The sequence below is a fragment of the Meleagris gallopavo genome, chromosome 21 (genome assembly GCF_000146605.3).
Source record: "Meleagris gallopavo isolate NT-WF06-2002-E0010 breed Aviagen turkey brand Nicholas breeding stock chromosome 21, Turkey_5.1, whole genome shotgun sequence".
Lineage (NCBI taxonomy): Eukaryota > Metazoa > Chordata > Aves > Galliformes > Phasianidae > Meleagris > Meleagris gallopavo.
The window spans coordinates 9,455,032-9,474,947 of NC_015031.2; the positions used below are offsets into that span (position 1 = coordinate 9,455,032).

The 19,916-nt window shown below is 42.3% G+C and overlaps 1 protein-coding gene across 1 annotated transcript in view; it reads left to right on the top strand.

Moving 5' to 3' along the window:
• Positions 1–1,412: 1,412 nt before the first annotated feature.
• TAOK1 (TAO kinase 1) overlaps positions 1,413–19,916 on the top strand; it is a 32,089-nt gene continuing 13,585 nt past the window's right edge. Inside the window, exons 1-12 of the mRNA XM_010722117.2 lie at positions 1,413–1,639; positions 4,606–4,677; positions 7,477–7,578; positions 9,186–9,231; positions 9,783–9,879; positions 10,248–10,361; positions 11,162–11,253; positions 13,719–13,812; positions 14,935–15,016; positions 16,848–17,015; positions 17,845–18,048; positions 19,242–19,376. Coding sequence (XP_010720419.1) covers positions 1,508–1,639; positions 4,606–4,677; positions 7,477–7,578; positions 9,186–9,231; positions 9,783–9,879; positions 10,248–10,361; positions 11,162–11,253; positions 13,719–13,812; positions 14,935–15,016; positions 16,848–17,015; positions 17,845–18,048; positions 19,242–19,376 — 1,338 coding nt within the window. The 5' untranslated portion in view covers positions 1,413–1,507. The remainder of the gene's footprint in view (positions 1,640–4,605; positions 4,678–7,476; positions 7,579–9,185; positions 9,232–9,782; positions 9,880–10,247; positions 10,362–11,161; positions 11,254–13,718; positions 13,813–14,934; positions 15,017–16,847; positions 17,016–17,844; positions 18,049–19,241; positions 19,377–19,916) is intronic.

Here is a 19,916-nt window from a genome sequence, read left to right on the forward strand (position 1 = left end):
TGTGCTCTGTGAGCTGCTCGGGTGACTCTGCAGTCTGCACTGACACACTGTGTGTGTGTGCCAGAGCTGCGTGATCCGTGCTTGGATCTTGTGCTTGCTTCACCTCTGGGATTTCACATTGCTTTTCTTAGCCCCCAGGGTTGGGCTGTCATGAAAGAGTGCTTTGGGTTACACTAGAAATCTCCTTGCGTCCTCACTGCTTGGATGAAATCTAGAGAAATGCTGGATTTCAGCTCCCTGCTCTGTTTTCTCTCTCCCACGTGTGTCTTCAGCAGGAAAATGGGGGAATCTTGCAAGCTTCACCACCATACCAAGGTATGTCTGTGCTCTCTCTTGTGCTCTCCTTGCAGCAGTTAGTGGAACTAGCAAGGAGCAGGCAGGCTGTGGAAGGTCCACGTGGTGTAGCTGCCTGGAGAAGAGTGGTGCATGGAGCACCAGCATCGGGAACATGGCTGTTTTCATCCTTGTTGGAATTGCTATGTGCAATGATTGGTTGATGGGCTTGGGCTTGGAGAAAGGTGGAGTTTGTAATGTCCAGAAAAGGTGGAAAAATGGATGAGCATTGACATTCTGACAGATTGGTGAAATCATATTTATTGTCTTTTTTTTCTTTTTTTTTTTCCTTCCATTATAAAGACGCAAAAACCTAAAAGGAAAACTTGAAATATAAAATGTCAATTGAAAAAGTGCAAGTCTTGACCAGATGAGGGTTTTATGAAGGCACTGAGCGGGATGGTGAGCTGTTTGCTGGTGACAGAGAACTGTTTTAGTTGGACACAATTTGTTGGGAACTAAGAGGACATCCCAATACTCATGTCCTTCCCATAGGACAAACCCCTACGTGTTCTGCTTGTGTTGTCTGTGTGGCTTCACCTGGTGTTAAGAAATGGGAGGATTTTGACACAACCTGAAAGTACTCTTGAATTACGGATGGATTCCAAGGCACATCTTCAGTAATGAAAGCAAATGCACAGTGTAAACTGAGAAGGTCCTGTGCACTCCTGATGGTGTATGAGCATGCAGCTCTGCTCTGCTTTGGAAAGTCCATCCGGTGGTTGCAGATGTGGCAGTGTGGCCGTTCAGGGAGAGGCACTCGGAGTAATGGGGCTCACTGGTGACAAGCTGGTATCAGTGTGGGGCAGAGCCACACTGCTGACCTCTCTGCAGGTGATGGAGCAGATGCTGGGGGAAGAAATGCGTCTCATTCTGTGCTTTGGTTTGGAATTGTGCTCTGTTGAAATGCTCCACTGCTGTCTCAGTGGGACTTTGCCATCCCAGAGGATGGGTTGCACTGCTTCATGTAATGGGCCTGCGTGCTTGGGGAAGAAGTGAAAGCTGCTCTTCTGCTGCTTTGTTTGTGGGTCTTTTGAGCAGAGAATGATCAGTGAAGGATTGCAATCTTTTTCTTGCAGTAATCCATGCTGAAGAGGCTCCATTCATACAGATGAACCAAGGGTTGAGGCAGCACTTTATACCCAGATAGTCGGTCGGCTCACTGCCCAGCAGGATGCCATCAACCAGCAGAGCGGGCAGCCTGAAGGACCCCGAAATTGCAGAGCTCTTCTTCAAAGAAGATCCAGAAAAGCTCTTCACAGATCTCCGAGAGATTGGCCATGGAAGCTTTGGAGCAGTTTATTTTGTAAGTAGCCTCGTGCCTTGTGGATTTTAGCTGTGAGTACTGTGAATGTTTGTGTGATGTTCGGAGCAGAGGTGTTTTCCTGTATGTCTGTGCAGTTTCAGGTTGTTTGCAGACTGACAGTGTCTGTAAGGTGTTTGCATACAAGCTGAAAGGAAGAGCTGGAGATGTGGCCCTTGCCCAGTGCTTTCAGGAGCACTGTTACATGGCAAGTGGGGATTTTTCTGCAGATTAAAACATGTATTTCGGCTCCATCAATTCTGATTGACAATGCAGTTCTGCTGGTCTGATTGTCTCCTTATCATCCCTTCTCCCTTGAGAGGAGTTCTCTCTCCCTTCGTGTGTACCCCACAGGCTGCCTTACAGCCATTCTTTGTGTTTGGCACCTGGATGTTGGGGCTTTTGTTATCATTTGGCCTGACACATCCTTCCCTACTGCAGGCAAGAATCTTCAGCTGTATAAAACTTATTGACAGGAGTGTGTGGACAGCAGCTTCTCCCAGGCTGCTCGTGTAGCTCAGATACTGCAGGGCAGCTTTGTCTGCAGGTTGCTCTGTGTTAACCCAAGTGCGTACTGTAAGACCTTCATTAAAAAACCATTTTCCTCAAAAAAACCTTTTCACATTTATAATTATAGGAGGTGTGGCCAAACCTGCCAATTTTCCTTCAGAAAGCCATTTGTGTCAGGATTTTATGAGATGCCTATTCATTGTTAATAATTGCAGCAGACCACATTGGGAACCTTCCAGCGCAAATTTAATGCAGCACAGATGAACTAATTAGGAAAAGCTTCTTAATTTTGTTCCTTGCTTAAAACTATGAGTTGCTGCTGTCTGGGAGCAGATCTGGAGAAGGAGGTGCTTTCTGATGAGGCAGCACTCACCTATGGCCGTGCTTCCCACCCTTGCTCACATGGCTTGAAGAGTGGACATAAGAAGAGAGAACAGAAAATCTGTCTTCCTATAAGTGGAAATATTTCTGAAGTTTGTCAGGAATACTGTATGTTATAAAGGAACGTGTGAGCCTCACGTGTGCAACCAGCACTCAGCTGGAGATAACCTGCAAGCTGATGGCATTCCCAGACATCAGCAGCATGCTGCCATCGTGGCATCTGCAGCACTTTGTGGCTTTGTGTGACTTGGGTCCTTTGTTCTTCTGTAAAGCTAGAGAGAAAACAAAACCAAATTTCTTCAGCAAGATTTTGATTTTGTTAATGTACACTACTAAACATTCTCTGATCAATGTGATATTGGATTGTAGTTAATAACAGCTTAAAAGCATCTGACCAAAGTGGTGCCATACCTCCACCTTTGCTCGTGCCTTGCTTTTGTCACTGCTGCAATTACCCAAGGCATCCAATCCACTCTTCTTGGTTTTATGGACATCATGAGATGTCCTGTAAAGGCCGAAAAGTTTCTCACCCCTCGTTACAGCTGATGTGAACGTTGCTGGTTTATTTTCTCAGTAACTGTAAGTCTGGCACCTCTGAATCATTTTGTATTATCCTTACCCTGCTCCATGTTCTGCAGTGTAATAATAGCTTTCCTTTGACACAGGAAACTTACTGCACTGGAATGCTGCAGATGGAGCTGAAGAATAACCCACTCCCTTTTGTTAGCACTGCTCCTTCTGCTCTGCTGTAGTATTTTGCTCCTGGCTTTACTGCAGCTCCTCACTGACTTGCATGTTCCAGGGATTGCTTCTTATTAGTCAAAGATCTAGGAGATATGTATATGTACATATATGTATGTCTCAAAAAAAAACCCCAAACAAACCCAAAAACAAAAAAATCCAGACCCCTGCTTAAGAAAAGGCACCAAAGCCAACAAAAATGAACACTTAAAGGTACTGTAATATCAGCGAGACAGCAGGGAGTGTCCTCTTAAACAGAAGGGAGAGTATAGGAGTGATGGTTCCAGCTTGTATCCGGTTGAAAGAAGGACTGGCAGGGAACTCTGGGAATCTCTTTAATGAATGGCAGAATTAAAATAGGACTGAAAACCACTTTTACAAAAGGCAGAGTGCTGACATTTCATTAATCCCTTTTCTGGTAGGCTCTGATAGTACAAATACATTAAAAAATCAGCTTTTCCATCAGTCATCAGTGACTGCAGTCATGCACATTATTTTGATTTCTATCGTTTGCCTTCACGTCCCAATTAACTGCGCTGCTCTGAGAGACACCCCCACCCCAGCCCTGTGCCAGTGATGTCCTTAGCAGAGGCAGGTGGGGCCTTGTTTGGCCCTCATCCCCGCTGGGTGCAGGCTCACTGCAAGGTGCACGGGCCACTGCTGCGTGCCAATTTAAACAAAACTTGTCTTATCTTGGAATGTTACTGCCTGAAATCAGGACGTCTGCCTTTGAAGTGTGAAAAACCACGCAGGCTTATTTTGCAATGTAAACAACAGCGTGATTGGGCTGAGCAAATGGAAGTCTGAGCTAGCACCTGGGGTTGGATGGCCACATGCTGCCGTCCCTGTGTGATCTCTCTTCCCTTAAGACACGATAGCTGATTTGGGGGAGCACTGGGAAGAAAGCAGCTGCTGCTGGAGCAGGGATCTTCTGCACGTCCTGTGACATCTCTGCTCACGTTTGGGATGGAGGAGGGGGGCCGGGCCTTGCTTCTGTTTTGTCTGGAGCGTACCAAGGATAGGAAAGATGTTGATATAGAGAAAATCCGTTCTGCTTGAATCAGGGCTGCTGTTGTAAGCTGTGATTTGTAGTTTAGGGATGATGGTATTCAGCTCCTGGGACGCTGAGCACGGAGAGCTGTTGCACCTTATCTCAGATTTCAGAGACACCCCTTGGAAGATGCTTCAGTTCTCACTTTCTGCAGCAGCTTTCTAATGGAGAGAGGTTTCTCAGCGCTTCTTCCAGAGTTCAGCCCTTGTGTGTGAGTGTGTTTGCTTTGCACCTCATGGGAAGTGGTGACCTGAAGGAACTGATGCATCACTTTTTCACATTGCAGGCACGTGATGTGCGCACCAACGAGGTGGTGGCCATCAAGAAGATGTCATACAGTGGGAAGCAGTCCAATGAGGTATGGAGAATATCTTAATATGCATATTAAGTATATTAAGACTGCTGCAAACGTTTATTCTGTGGGATGGCTGCAATTAGCCTGGGCTGTGACGAGAGAGATCTCTCCTGTAACTGAAGGTGAATGAGGATACAGTGTGAACAGATTTGTTTATTGTTCTCAGTGGTTTATCTGTCTTATCTTCACCTGGAAAAGATCAGCAGGATTCTTCAGATGCAAAGTGCAATTTGAGGCCACAAAAATGTGAAGAAATAATAATAATTTTTTAAAAGGCCCAAAATATATATAAAAATAGAAAATAGCATGTATGTATTCAGGTCTTTTTTTATTAAGCCTTAAACATTCAATTCTAAATTCCTTTTAAAGGAACCATTTTGCTTAATGGACAAAGGCTTGCTAGGAATAGTAGCAGTGAATGCAGTAGTGAAAGATTCAGGGAGAATCTTGCCTTACACCAAGTAGTGTGACTGAGTGCATCCTTCCCTGAAAGCAGCAGCTAAAACAAAAGCAGTGGATGAGCAGCAGCACAATTAGGGAAAACTGTCAGGGCTGGGGATTAAAGTTGTCTTTGCAGAGTGATCTGGAAAAGTAGGCCTCTGAGGTTTCAATGTTCAGTGTTTTCTTGGCCACCCCAGATGTGTCTTTTTTTCCTGAGATGCTTAGCAGAGATAATTGATTTTATACTTGAAACGTTAAAGTGCCAGTACAGATTCTTGAAAAGCTCGACAGGACATGAACAGCTGATTTGGTATTATTTCTGCTAAAGACATCTATCAAATCATGGCATGATTTTTTCAGCAGATGTATTTACTGTAAACATATTGTTTGAAGCATCGGTGGTTTCCTCCCTCCATTCTCTACAGCCCAGTCTTAGAGGCAGCCTCACTCTGACGAGTTTCACTCACAACAAAAACTGCCTTTTGTGTATTGATCATCTGCACTGCCAGGCACTGAAGCATTGCTTCCTTTCTGTGCCTGTGTGTGTGTAGGAGGTAAAGGTGGCAATGTCTCTCCAGCAACTCTAACTTCATAGTTAAATTTGCTGTGCGTTCTTCTGTTTTGTCACTGCAGTGACTTGTTTAGCTGTGTACTGATGAAAGAATAATTTGTACTTACTACTGGTCCTGCTGTTTTAATTACTGTGAGCTATAAATACTCTGTTCACATGAATGAAACAAACTGTGCATGCTTCAGAAATAACTTGTGTTTGTCTTCGGTGCATATGTTTCTTTATTTTGAAGAAAGTAACAAGACAAGGATTAAAATGCTTTACATTTACTTGCTTTGTTTTCTTTGGAAGTTTGCTGGAGTTATGATGTCACCTTTGTAAATGAAACTAAGGGCATTCTGATGTCATTTGTAATTTCGTTGTTTTCATAATAAGATTTTATGATTGGTGGGGTAAATCACTCTTTAAAATAAGAACATATGCTATTTTAAAAAGAAGTTTTAAACTTATTTTAACTCATTAACTTATTTAAACTCATAGTGTGATCTCAGAGCTTTTTTTTCACCCAGGAGATCATGAGTAGGTCTTTACTAATACATTACTTCTCATCTCAGTATAGGAGAAGCCTAGAGAGGTGCTTTCTTGATTTGGCTTCTGTTGTTCAGTACCTCAGAGGCAACAGCATCATTCTTGTAGCGTGTCAATGGAAAGGTTGTAGCAGTACAGCCACACAGACACTGTTCTCGTGAAACTTCTGGTGCTGAGAGATGCTTAGCCAGTGAGTTGCCTCAGGTGTGGCATGCCTCCTTTATATTGAGGAAGACTTGGGGTTTGTACTTTTTGCATAGCCATTGCATGCATGGACCCTCCATCCACCGGTGACTCCCACCCACACAGCTGAGGAGCGTTGCTGGGCCTACGAGCTTCTCAGGGGTGGAACCTTCTGTGTTTGATAGCTCTGCCTCTGATTAACTTCAGAACTGATACTCTTTCTTGAAAACATTTTCAGAGTCAACACTGTCACGTTGACATCTCCATACTTGAATGGTTTCAGCTACTGCATGTGTTACTGAGCATCTTTCCCAGCAGTTCTAGTTCTGCCATTGCACTTCCCAGCTGTTGCCTTTCTTGCCTGAGGTTGGATGGATGTGCAGTGAGCTGAAGGACTTGCTGATTTTCTCCAGGGGAGCAGTGAAAGTGTTTAGGCACACATTAGAAAATGGCCTTTTGGCCTCTCTTGTGTTTTACAATTGCACTGTCAGCATTCCTCTTATCATAAAGCTGGATTCCCTTGGCTAGTAGGTGCCTCATATTAAGTTGTTCCCTGTAACTAGTAATAGAGAAGTGTTGTCAAGAACATTGATTCGTAGCTGCCAAATCTTCTAGCATGCCATCTTCTAGCATGATGTAGTTACCAGTAGGGATAGGTCTTAATGTCTGTGAGAGTTAAGGAAGAGATGGTTGACCTGCTTAAGGGCACTCGTTCACGTCACTTTCAGACTGAGGTCTATGTTTCATTGGGCAGCAGAAATGGTGGCCCTTAAGAGAACTGCTTCTTTTTGAGTACTTCCTCAGATCTCAAGTGTTCTCCAGTGTATCTGTGTATGTGTACCTACGGATATAAAGCATTACACTGATGAGAGATTCTTCTCTAAATGGTTAATCAATAAGCTTGCTTTGTAGGTGAGTTGAGGAATGACATAGTGAACGTCGCAGTGTTGATGGAAATCTTTTGATTTGGAACTTAATATTGATTTCTGCCTTTTAAAATAAATAAATGACATATTAACTTAAATAAAAAAAAATCAGCCAACAGATTCATGAAGTCTTTCTGTTCCTTTTTCCTACAGAAATGGCAGGATATTATTAAGGAAGTCAAGTTCCTCCAAAGAATAAAACACCCTAACAGTATAGAATACAAAGGCTGCTATTTGCGGGAGCATACGGCGTGGGTAAGCATTGCTGCACTCTGTGCTTCTCTGGCCTTGGTTAAGGGTGCCTTCAGCTATCTCCAGCTGACTCCCAGGAGGGACCTGAACACTTACATTGCACAGACTCAGATAATTGCAGGCAAAGACGTTAGAGATGCTCAACAAAATTAAACATAGTTTGTAAAAAACATGATTTAGGGAAGTTTTTCCTTTAGCTTGCAGAGTGAGGTGATTGTGCTGTTACTCTAAAGTGCCTAGTTCAATGGATTGAGTACCTAAAATAAAGTGGAACTGGAGGGAATAAAAAAATCTTTACCGCTTTTCCTGCTTTAAAGAAAAGTGAAGATCTAATTGGACTGTCGAGGAGCTGAGCCTGGCGCCTTTCTTAGGTACTTACAGGTGACTAAACAAAGCACCTGGTATGCCACTGAATGTTAACAGCTCAGTACTTTGCAGGTTGACTTAATGTGCTGCAGAAGTAAGTGTTCAGTTGTATTTTAATGGAATAGAATCCCTGCTGGTAATTGTAAACAAGGTATGTTTTGAATTGTTCGTATTTCTACTATTTAAGTGATTTCTTGTGTATTGTTTATATCTGATGCTTTGTTGTTGGTAGTGGCATTTGTTTAATGACAAAATCAACAAGCTGTTTTATCTCTGGCTGTCATCTCCTAGCCAATCTCAGACATTTGATTTAAACAACAAAAATCCAAACCCCCAAACGAAATTTAGTTTGTATGAGACTGCATAAAAACGTGTGTGTGGGAATAGCTGCATTTGGTTATGCAGAGGAAGCACCTTGCCAAACTCAATGTGATTTAGCACCTTTCATTGACAAAATCTTTTTTAGCATTATATGCTAAATAAATCAAATAATTGAAGTAATAATTGAAAGTATAAGTAGTGTTCCTGTGTCACCTTCAATAAAGTTTTTTAGCTTCTTTCTTTTTTTGCTTCAGATCTGACAGGAACAAATTTGTAAGTAAATCCCTAAGTAGCCCCTTAATACTCTGATGAGCTTAAGTGCAGTTTAACATTCACATTGGGTACGTGAATGTAAAATAAGGCGTGTAATACAATGCATAACTGGCTGTGGAAATGCTCTCGCCTTCCTCAGAAGTGTTGGTGCTTGGTGTCCTGCACAAGAAGGCTGTGCTAATTCCAGCTAGAGCTGCCCTTGTGCCAGGGGTCAGTGCTCAGCTGGGCTTATGTTATAAGTAATACTTGCATTGTTATAGCTGAGCACTGTTGATTTCCAGCTAAGTTTAGCATACAATCTGCTAGGATTTTTGCTGGTCACTCTAAATGCCATTTCATTATTGTTTATTATAGGTTTGTTTTTCAGGAACAGTAATTTGGTGCTTCTGGTGGATACAATGTATTCTTGAATATTTTTCTTCCTCCTTTTTTTCTTATGTGAAAGCTGTTTATCTAAACACATGGAGTTTGTTAAAGGGCATTCTGTTTTCATAAGATGTCAGGTTGAGATTGAAGTCCTGTGCCTCCTCCTCTTCCTCCTTGCTGGACACGGGGCAGACTGGCACTGCAGGCTGCATTGTATGCACCAGTAATAATTTCCATCTCCATTAGAGATTTTCTAACAACTATTCTGATTTCTTTCCACACAGCTTGTTATGGAATATTGTTTAGGATCAGCATCAGACTTACTAGAAGGTATGTCACACGTGCTTGTTTGATTGAAAATCAGATCTTTTGTTAAATGGTCACTTTTCTATCAAGCTCCTTGTAGTGAAATTTTGGAGAAATGTGGGTGTCCAGTAAGTTGTTCATCTCCTTGCCTTGCCAGCAACAGTTCAGGACCAAAAGCTGAGCTGTCTGGGAGTCACTTGTGTTGCTGCAGTGTAGTTATTTATGTGTGAATTGCTGTAAGCTAGATCCCAAGTCCTGGAACTTTCACTGATGGAAAACTGAGTGTTGAATTCCAAATTGATATTTGGGAGAGTAGCCATAGGACAGACAGGAATGTGGCAGTTGCAGGGCAGTCGCTTGTTGGAATATAGCTGCTCTTTTAGATACATCTGATTACAGAATATATTTTATGCTGGAAACTACTTTTAAACTGAATGTTTGTTTCTCTACCTGGACCCAGTAAAATTAAGTTTTAGTATTTTGTCTGCGTTTTCATTATTAACGGTACTCACTTGCATGCTGCAAACTACATTGTTTTCTTTAATATTGAATTTCAAATAAATTCTTTCCTGAAGTTCATAAAAAGCCATTGCAAGAAGTGGAAATAGCAGCAATTACCCATGGTGCTCTCCAGGGATTAGCATACTTGCATTCTCACAATATGATCCATAGGTAAGTGGTTAAACTTTTGCTGTCTCATAGACTTGTGGATAATTTACCTCAATGACTGTATTCCATTCAGCCAAACTTAATATTTGTAAGCAGAGGTTTTCTTTTTGCAGTGATTGTGTATGAAGCTTATCTAGCTGTGCCATTAGATGTAGCTGAAATTTTAAGTTGATTTTTGAGACAGGCAAGGTTCAAAGATCCAGAGTGATGCTAAGCTATTAGCCCAGAGATTAAAGGTTTTGTCTTTGGAAGAAATGTGGGTGTTTGTCAGATTGAATATGTGAATTCTTGTTGTGTTTTGTGATCTCTCCTGTAGAAGATTTTCTGTTTTGGAGAGGAATAATACTGACATTTGTATTTTCTCTAACCAGAGATATCAAGGCAGGAAACATCCTGCTGACAGAGCCAGGACAGGTGAAACTTGCTGACTTTGGATCTGCTTCCATAGCATCTCCTGCCAACTCATTTGTGGGGACGCCATATTGGTAAGCCAAGTGTTTTAAGCAGTTCTGGAGCTGTGAAGTGTAAGAATCATTTCCTGGCTATTTAGTGTATTTGGGCTTTATTGCAGCTAGCTTTGTGATTCCCTAACTGTGGTAGTGATAGAATGTACCCTGCAAAAGAGATTATATGGTAATTAGGTTCCGACTTCGAGAACTGTGATTCCTTGTGCTTGTAGTGAACAAAAAGTAATAAAAATATTTTGTTGTTCTCCTTACCCCGACTTTAAGTGGTGGGGGTGGGATTTAATCATCTGTGATGTATTTTAATCATTCCCCCAGTGGCTTTAACAATTCATGTGCTCTTACTGCATCTGGCTGTTGGAATAACTGAAGTGTTTCTTCTTTCATAGGAAAGGCCAGGTTCATTGAACAAAACCCTTTGCAGATCCCTTCTATGCTTTGATCTCTTACACCGAATCTGTGGTGTTTACACAACTGCATGCTATAATTATTTCACCAGAGTTGGCCAGCCAACTAAACTGTTGGAAATGTGGGAGGGCAAGATGGTGGTGATGCTCGTAAATGGAGAGCTGGACAAAACACACCACACAGCCTCCCTGGAGGCTTGCACTAGCGTGGGTGCCCAGCTTAGTGGCATTCTAAGCTCTATCCACGTACCAACTGGCCCTTGCCCCCAGTGTGCCGTGTTCATGCCTGATATCTTGGGGAATGTTTTGGTATTGGTGGTTGAAATCAGTGAAACGTTCTGTTTCATTGCAATGCTGTTGATACTAATGTGCTCTATTGCACAGAACTTTATGAGTACTGATTTCCTATTTCAGGATGGCCCCAGAAGTGATTTTAGCCATGGATGAAGGGCAGTATGACGGCAAAGTAGATGTTTGGTCTCTTGGAATTACCTGTATTGAGTTAGGTAAGTTATTTTCTTAGGGGAAAAAAAAAAACAACAACAACAAAACTGAGCTATAAAATGTAGTTATTTAATACCTTGAACTTACTCTGTTGAATTACAGGGCAGAGCACTTATGTTTGCTTTCTTGTCTGGAACTGAGGGGAATTTGGGGCTTGAATTCTAGAGAAGAGAACCAAATATGCTTTACAGAATTCAAGACCAAGTCTCCAATTTGATATGAATTGGGGCAGTGTTTCCATTATCCAAAGAAAAAGAGTTAGAAGAAGAAAATAGCTGAACTGTATCGTGAAGGTGTTCATGTTCTGTGGGAAAGGCTGATCACTTTTGAACTGAAAAACAGTCTGCTTGCTGAACAGGTTTAGAAATGGACCATTGAACGTATCGATGTGAAAACAGTTAGTGGTGTAAATTGATGTTATTCCATGAAATTTTAGGATATGTTAATGAGACCTGCAATAATAGGAAATTTGGGTTAAGTAAACATTTTCAAAGCTATATGCAATGCATTTTGTCACTTGTGAATAGATTTGGCAAGAAAATACACTTACTTAAAGTGCAACACCAGTGTAAGAGGACTGTGTTAGTATGGCATTCTATTTAAATTTAATGCAGGGTATTATCTCGGAACAAAAATACACTGAGTGAAGCACAGCACACAGTGCTGCTTAGCCTGTAGGATCTGCTCCCTGGGAGCACTTAGCTGGGAGCTGCTGGGATGTGGGGCTGAGTCCTGCTCTGCTCCCAGGGGCTGTCCTCACAGCCCTGTCACATTGCATTGCTCATACTCCAAAGACCTCAACGGAGGAGCAGCCTGGCTGGGCAGCAGGAGCTCTCAGGAGCAACTGATCCATGTGCACTGCACAGTTTAGCTAAAAATGCTGTCTGACATTCCCAGCTATCAACTTCATTTTCTTCCAAGACATGAAATAGATTCTTTCTTCAGAACAGAGGTTGTTGTTGTTGTTGTTGTTGTTGCCAATATAAAGCAAGTTCGAGGGGTGTGACTGTCATGACAGAATGCTGCTCCTAGTGGACCGAGGAGATTTGGCTGGATGCTGTGCTCTAGGAATGCACTGAGCTCATGGCCACCACACCCCCGGGTGCCGTACTGCACGCTGCATTCTTGCACTATGAAGCCTTGGGCTCTGTGTATGGCTCCTGGCTTGTGGGGGTGAGGCTAGGTCAGGGTGATAGAGTGTTACAGGCTGGGTTGCTGTGGGTGTCTCAGCTGTGCCGCTTTGAAATAAGCGAGGAAAGGAGGCAGGAAAATGAGACATCTAAAACTAAGCAGTAGCTTGAGAAATTATTAGAAATAGCCCTCAGCGAAGGCTCAGTTTCACTGTTTCTTGACCATTTATGCTCATTTTAAGAGGAAAAAAGGTAGGGAGAACAGTCAGTTAAAGTAGTTAAATAGATAATGAGTTTGATCCTGAGTAAAGGCAAGTGGTTATCTGACAGCTTGGGGAAGGGCAGCTGCCACATCTGAGCCCTAACTCTTCAATTTACTGTTTGTCAGGAGTCTGTAGGGCCTGATCTGTTCTCTGACAGCGATGAGTTAACCAGGATCTCTGGTACAGTACATAGGTTACTGCTACTATTTGGCTCAAAAAGCAGAATAATAACAATAAAAATATCCTCCCCCCCACCCCCCCTTTTTTTTTTTTCAGGAAGGAAAGTTTTCTGTTGCATTTTCACTGGTGTAGGAATGTCCTCATGGCCTGAGCAGCTTCTCTGGAGTGTTTATAGTGAGGCTGAGCTTTATAGGTCTACCCTATAAACATTCTGATGAAGCTTCAATTTTGTTGTTACAGTGAGATCATCTCCTTCCTCATTAAGCTTTCATGCTGTGTCAGTCTATAAGAGTAACACAAGCTTGAAAGAGAGAAGAGCCAAAGAGAATGCAACTCTCAAAATAGTAGAAGAGTTAGCCTGCTACTGACTTCCTGCCCGGTGCTTAGTCAGTTCAGTGTGATCTGATGGCTGTTGCAACCACATTTTCTTCATCACATCTACTGTGATGTCCCAACAGAATAAAAAATTCGTTAGCTTTTTTAGCAGCTGTAGCGTTTTGGTTTTTAGATAATAGCAATAATAATAATAAAACAGAGTGAGTGACACCAAACCAAGAGTGTTAATGGCTGAAGGCTGAGTATAGATCTCACTGTTAACATACTCCTATTTTAGAACATTAAAATGAGTCAGAGAACTCAACTATGATAAATCACGTAATTTAGAAACTTGAGAGGACAAGGCATCTGATCTTCAAAGCGCTTTCATCTCCTGCAGCAGAGACCAATGGCACAGGACACATGCCAACATATCTGTCTGATTGCAGGGTTGGGCTGCTGTTCAGCAGCAGTGATCCTGCCGATGTGGTTTTCTTGTTAAAGGGATGCAAACTAAGAAATGTAAAGGAGCAGAAAACACTGTCTCCCTCCATAAAAGTCATTTTCTCTTTTGCACAGCGGAAAGGAAGCCTCCTTTGTTTAACATGAACGCAATGAGTGCCTTATATCACATAGCGCAGAATGAATCCCCTACACTACAGTCTAATGAATGGTGAGTATTACTGAGGGAGGAATGTCGTAGGGAAGTGCTGTAAATGGAGTGCTTTGTCATGCTGAGTTCCTGAAATGGCTGGATTCCTATGGGGAAGATGTGAGCCGGAAGGTTCTGATTAGCTTCACTGTATACCCTACATATGAAATTGACCAATTACTAAATATGCATTTTAGACTGTCGAATGCAGTAGAAACAGGATGAGCTGCTGGAAGAATGTAGGATCCTGTAATAAATTCAGTTCATGGGCCAGTAAACTTCTGCAGCTCAGAGGCTGGCCAAAAATGTGGTTTTCTGTGTTTTGTTTTTGCTTTTTTTTTTTTTTTTTTTTAAATCACAAACCACACTGTCAGTTCCTAAATCTTGTTTTGTTGAAGTTTTGCTCTGTAAGATGAAGACACTGCTTGTATGTGGCAGATGTCTGCTGCACAAACTTCAGAAGAATGAATCACAGTAGCAACATTTTGTGCCTCCCAGCCTCAGCGACTCAGTTTTGAATCAACAAACACAGTAAACTTATGTGAAGGGTTAAAAACTTCCTAATTATGTTTTTCTGAGCTGTGGTCCCATGCCTCTAACATAATACATTGTGCCATATTTTTTAGAACTCTTTTTCTACTTCAGAGATTTTCTGGTGAGGCTATTTCACACCCTGGTGCTTGACAAAACATTCAGCTCATTTTATGCATTTTTTTTCAGATTAAAAAAAAAAAAAAGGCAGGAATTAAATTTACTGAAAAATGGAGGTAGCAAAAGCCCGTGATAGGGAATTGGGTGGGAGGGGGAAAGAAAGAAAATCTATCTGTGGTTGTGATAGGCTTGAAGAGTTGGTGCAGGATGGAATTTGACAGGGGTGCTGCTCACACGGAAGTAAGTGGGTGTCTGTTTGTGTGCAGCACTTCCGCAGCTCTTGAGTTGTCCCATGTTTTTACATTCTTAAGCCAAAGCATTCTGAGCAGCTGAGGTTCCAGGAATGTCCCACTGGTAGCTGTGGGCGCCGTCAGGGTGTTGTATGGAGCAGTGGGTCTGTGTGATTCCTCCTCACCCCTCCTAACAGCACCCAGACACGAATGTCTCAGTGCTGGGCAGTTCACTCAGGTGGATGTTTTCCCCTTTCCACAGGTCTGACTATTTCCGAAACTTCGTAGATTCTTGCCTCCAGAAGATTCCTCAAGACAGGCCTACATCAGAGGAGCTTCTCAAGGTGGGCTTGCTTGTCCTTTGTTTTCCACGTGATAGTAGCAAGGTGACATTCTTCTGTCCCATCTGCAGTAGTAGGTTCCATTTACCAATGCTCTGCCAGCTATCCCTGCTCCCTTTGAGCTGAGGGGTGTTGCAGCTTTCCTGTCCCTTTGCAGCATCTGGTGCAGTTCCCCAGGTGATTCTCCATGCCAGCTCTGTTCTCAGCATAAAAGATCTCTCCAACAAGTGGCACTGGATGGCCATCAGCTTGTCAGGGGTGTCAGTTTCTTAAGCTCAGTCTATCCTTCCAGTGATTATAATTAATCCTGACAGAGCTGCCATACATAAGTCAACAAATACCTTTCTTTACTCTCCTCTTTATTCTATGCTATATATACCTCTCAAGGCTTTTTATCCTCTCCCATCACCTGTGTGCTTTGCACGTAGAAATCTGCTGTTCTGATGGTTACCCCTGGGGCAAGAAGACGTAAGAAAGGTTTTCTTCCCCATACTTTCCTTTGACATCTGCAGATTTTCTTCTGCTTTATTTCTTTGCTTTTTTTTCCCTTCATTTTTCCTCCCGTATGTTGCAGATACTTCATTTTCCTTGCTTTTGTCCAGAAACAGCCCGTGTGATGGATAGTTGCAAAAAGCTGAGGTGTTCCCTAAGTGAATGCAGCTCACACAGAACTTTGGTGTTCCAGCTGCTTTCTTCTAAGTGTGACTTTGATGGATTTCCTGAAGCAGCATCAGGTGGCATCCTGAATTTTGCCAACAGTCATCATGGCATTATGTTGGGTTTTTTGACCCCAGCCATGTTTCTGGTAAACAGCCACATTTCCAAAATTTTGCATTGCCTGAAAATGGATGCTATTTTTGAAGGTTTTATCACCTTTTTGCATGTTTTTTACTTAAATGGTTCTGAGAACTTTTGCCTCTTTAAAAATGGTGAATTATGAAAGAAAAGTGCAATTACCCAGGAAAGGCTTGGTGTGGGAGTATAGTCCTGCCATTTCAGAGTTCTGCAGATTGGTTTTATTTTGAGCAGCGCACTGCAATTAAAGTGAACATTGATGGAAATTAAACGTTTGTGATTGTATTCCTTCCACATCTATAGCCTGAAACAGCTGCCTGCCACTTTAGAGGGACAGGTAGGGAATGTGACACGTTGGAAATGGTGATACAGTCCTCCAAAGGAACAAAATGAAACTGGTGGTGTTAATAATGACTCGTGCTTGCACAGCACGTTTCATCTGGAGGCTGAAGAAGCTGCATCTGATATACATAGAGGAGAATTGTTTTACTGTTGGCAAAATGTAGCTACCTTTGCAGTGAAATGCAGCAAAGTGCATGTAGATTTGCAGCCTATTTTATGACTCACAGCTGCGTGCTGAATGTTTAATTATCTAGCTTTACTGAAGAAGGAATGGGGTTTTATACTGAGAGCTAGCTGAGACGTTATTGACCATGTGGTTAAAGATATTAACCATCTCAGACTTTAAGTGTTTTTACATTATTTGCTGCTCATCCTCCTTGGAGGATAATGTAATTGGAGATAATGTCTTGAAATACACCAACACCTGAAGAAGTCTAATTTTAAACAGAGCTTGTTTTCACAGTGTGTGATATACCTATTTTGTTTGCTTGCTGTTTGTTTTTTTCACATTGCTTTTTTTTTTTTTTTTGGTGGTTGTCTCCCATCAGAAAACAGTCATTCTGAAATCTGTCTGGACCATGGAGTCTAAATATAGTGCCATTTAGTTGTGAGGGTATCCTCCTCCTGTGCAGGAAAGAGAACTAACAGAAATCCTTCAGGCACTGGGAGGTCACTCACCTACTTGTGTGTTCTGCAGCACATGTTTGTTCTTCGGGAGCGGCCTGAAACAGTGTTAATAGACTTGATTCAGAGAACAAAGGATGCAGTGAGAGAACTGGACAACCTGCAGTACCGTAAAATGAAGAAGCTCCTCTTCCAGGAGGCGCATAATGGCCCTGCAGTTGAAACACAGGAGGAGGAAGAGGTGAGAGAAAAACTTGAATGTCATCGCTGCACCAAGGGAAGGTGGTGCCATGTAAATAACCATAACTCAGATATTGCTGAATCGAATGGAGGCTGTTTACACACCTGGCTATAAACTCTGCCTTCCTGTCTGTGCTTGGAGTGAAGCCCACCTCAGGGCACACACGAGGACAAGCAGAAGATCCCAGTACTGGCAGGATGCTGTGCTGATTGCCCATGCGCGATCAGCTAACTTCCAGTTGTGCAAATTTTCCCTTGTTTTGGCTGTGTACACAAGGCTTTTGGTAATCTTTTGTGTACACCTAGAGAGTGTTCTTCTGCTCCTTAAGACAGAAATTTGTACTTGCTTTAAAAAAAAAATGCACACAAATTCATTTTTTGTCTGTCTTTGGGTGGCATGCTGCAGTCACCACGTGGAGACTCTAAATTACAGAGTCCAGTTCTGTCATCTACAGAAGGGAACTATGTGACATGCAGGGTCCCCAGATGAACACTTACTGAGATGATGCAGGTGTCAGAACAGCTTCTGGTGACACGCTGGGGCTGAGTCGTGATGGAGTTCGGCTTGTTAACAGACTTGGAGTTGAAAGGAATCTGACATCAGCCAGTTAATCTTGACAAGGGTGATTCTTTCTCTCCTCAGCGTCCCGCAAGAGAAATGCTTCATGACAATGCCTGGAGGGTGGGAACTGCCATGACATGGCAGGTAGATGCCTTTATAAAGGAACAGAATGAACATATAATCTAGTAATGGCGACTGACAGAGCTGTAAGGGATTTGGATTTTCTTGATTCTTTTTTTAATTTTTTTTAATAATTCCTTCCTGCTAGGAACAAGATCATGGTGTTGGCAGGACAGGAACAGTGAACAGTGTCGGAAGTAATCAGTCCATTCCTAGTATGTCTATCAGTGCCAGTAGCCAAAGCAGTAGTGTTAACAGTCTTCCAGATGCCTCGGATGATAAGAGCGAGCTGGATATGATGGAAGGGGACCACACAGTGATGTCAAATAGTTCTGTCATTCACTTAAAGCCGGTAAGCATTGGGTTTTTGGCTGGCTAACTTTGGGAACGTGAAAGAGGAGTGGGTTTGGTTGGTTCAGTGGTCAAAAAAAAGTAATTGAGTACTTCCTACGCTAAGTTATTATTTGCAGCTCCTAATATTGTGTCACAAATGCATTAAATTGCATTGGAAACATCAGAAAGTCGCTATAAAAATCATTGACTTCTTTTGATTCTGTAACAATTATTTTACTAATCAAATTGTTTTCGAAATTGTTTGCTTCATCACGAGGACTTGCAATGGCAGTTGTGAATAGGATTATTTAGTGAATGCCCTTATCTTGCAGAGAACTGCTTCTGGGGACAAAAAGATGCAAGGTTTCTCCTTCTAGTTTCTGAATTGTTAAATCCAAGACCACAGTGGTGCTTGAAATCTGTTCCTGAAGCACCCAGCTTTCCGGCACGTAATTTGGGTATTTGGTTAATGAGCAAAGATGCTCAAAAAAGGCAGTGCAGCTCTATGGCCATGGAAGCTGTGAAGTCACTCTGGCTGCCTTACCTCTGTGTGAAGAAGGATGGAGTGCAGTGTGTCGCTGGGATCCGTGCTGCTCTCCCTGCAGATGGGTTATGGTGCATTTTCTCAGCCCAGCAACGTTTCCCTAGTTAATGATAGGTGTGGTTGGAATGTTTTGTTCTTTACCCAGATATGCAACAAAGACGCAGGTATTTCCTTGGGGAGTTAATTAGTATATCATATCTAACTCCTAATCGTGCCGTGATGAATGACAAAGTAAGAATGTGGAATACACCATGACAAATTTTAGAATTTGCTTTGAGGTATTTCTGTAGTGGGTGTAATGAAAGTCATCCTCTGTCTTTCAGGGTTACAGAGATGTTGTTTTTGTCTCTCTGACTTGATATAATCTACTTGATAGCTTTTATGTTTTCTTGAAGTAAACTATTTTACTCAGTCTTCTGTTTTCCATTTATTTTTCTCATTTACAGCACTAATTAGTAATTTTCCTCCCAGTAATAAAATTGCACAGCAAAATCTCCAAATTAAAGACCCTAGATCACAGCTCCCATTGCAGTACATTCCTCTGTCCAGCCTAATGAGTGTAAAATGGATCTGCTTTCTTTTCCTTTAAATGCCTTTTGACCCAGACCGAAATAAAAATCTGTAGTAACTGGAATTCTTGTTCTGTCGCGTTAATATTTGCTGATCAGGAGGAAGAAAACTACAGAGAGGAATCGGATCCTCGAACGAGGGCATCAGAACCCCAGTCTCCTCCCCAGGTGTCCCGCCACAAGTCTCACTATCGCAATCGAGAGCACTTTGCTACCATACGCACAGCATCGCTGGTACGTCACGTCTGCGTTCGGGTGAGGTTGTGCAGGAAGGGCTGCCTTCACACGTGGCTCTGTGAAACTGCTGGGAGCTTTCAGGGTTTCAGCAGAATACGAGCTGTGTTCATTGACTGTGGTGTTATCGCTGAAATAGTAGAATGCGGGTTGGTAGAAGCTTAAATGCAGCATCAGGGCAGATGTGATTTGTGTATCGTGATGTTTACAAAGCTGGTAGGCTTAGCAGAATGCAGGAAGCAGTTTATAGTAGTAAACTGGCTTTAGTTTCTTATGTATACTGTGTACTTTTGTGTGTGTTTCTGTATACATATGCACACACTCATAGTGGGCTAAGGAGACAGTATCTAATACTAGCTTTATAACATTTGTGTACTTTTTCTACTGGAGCCCGTATGAGCTTATCTTCTGCTGCAGAATTCAGTTTTTAGTCTGCTCTGCTGCCACTGGGACCTGTGGTGGTCTTTACAAAAAAAACAAAACAAAACAAAAAAAAACCCAAGCCACATCACTGGATAGTTTTCTTTTGTGGTCAGAAGA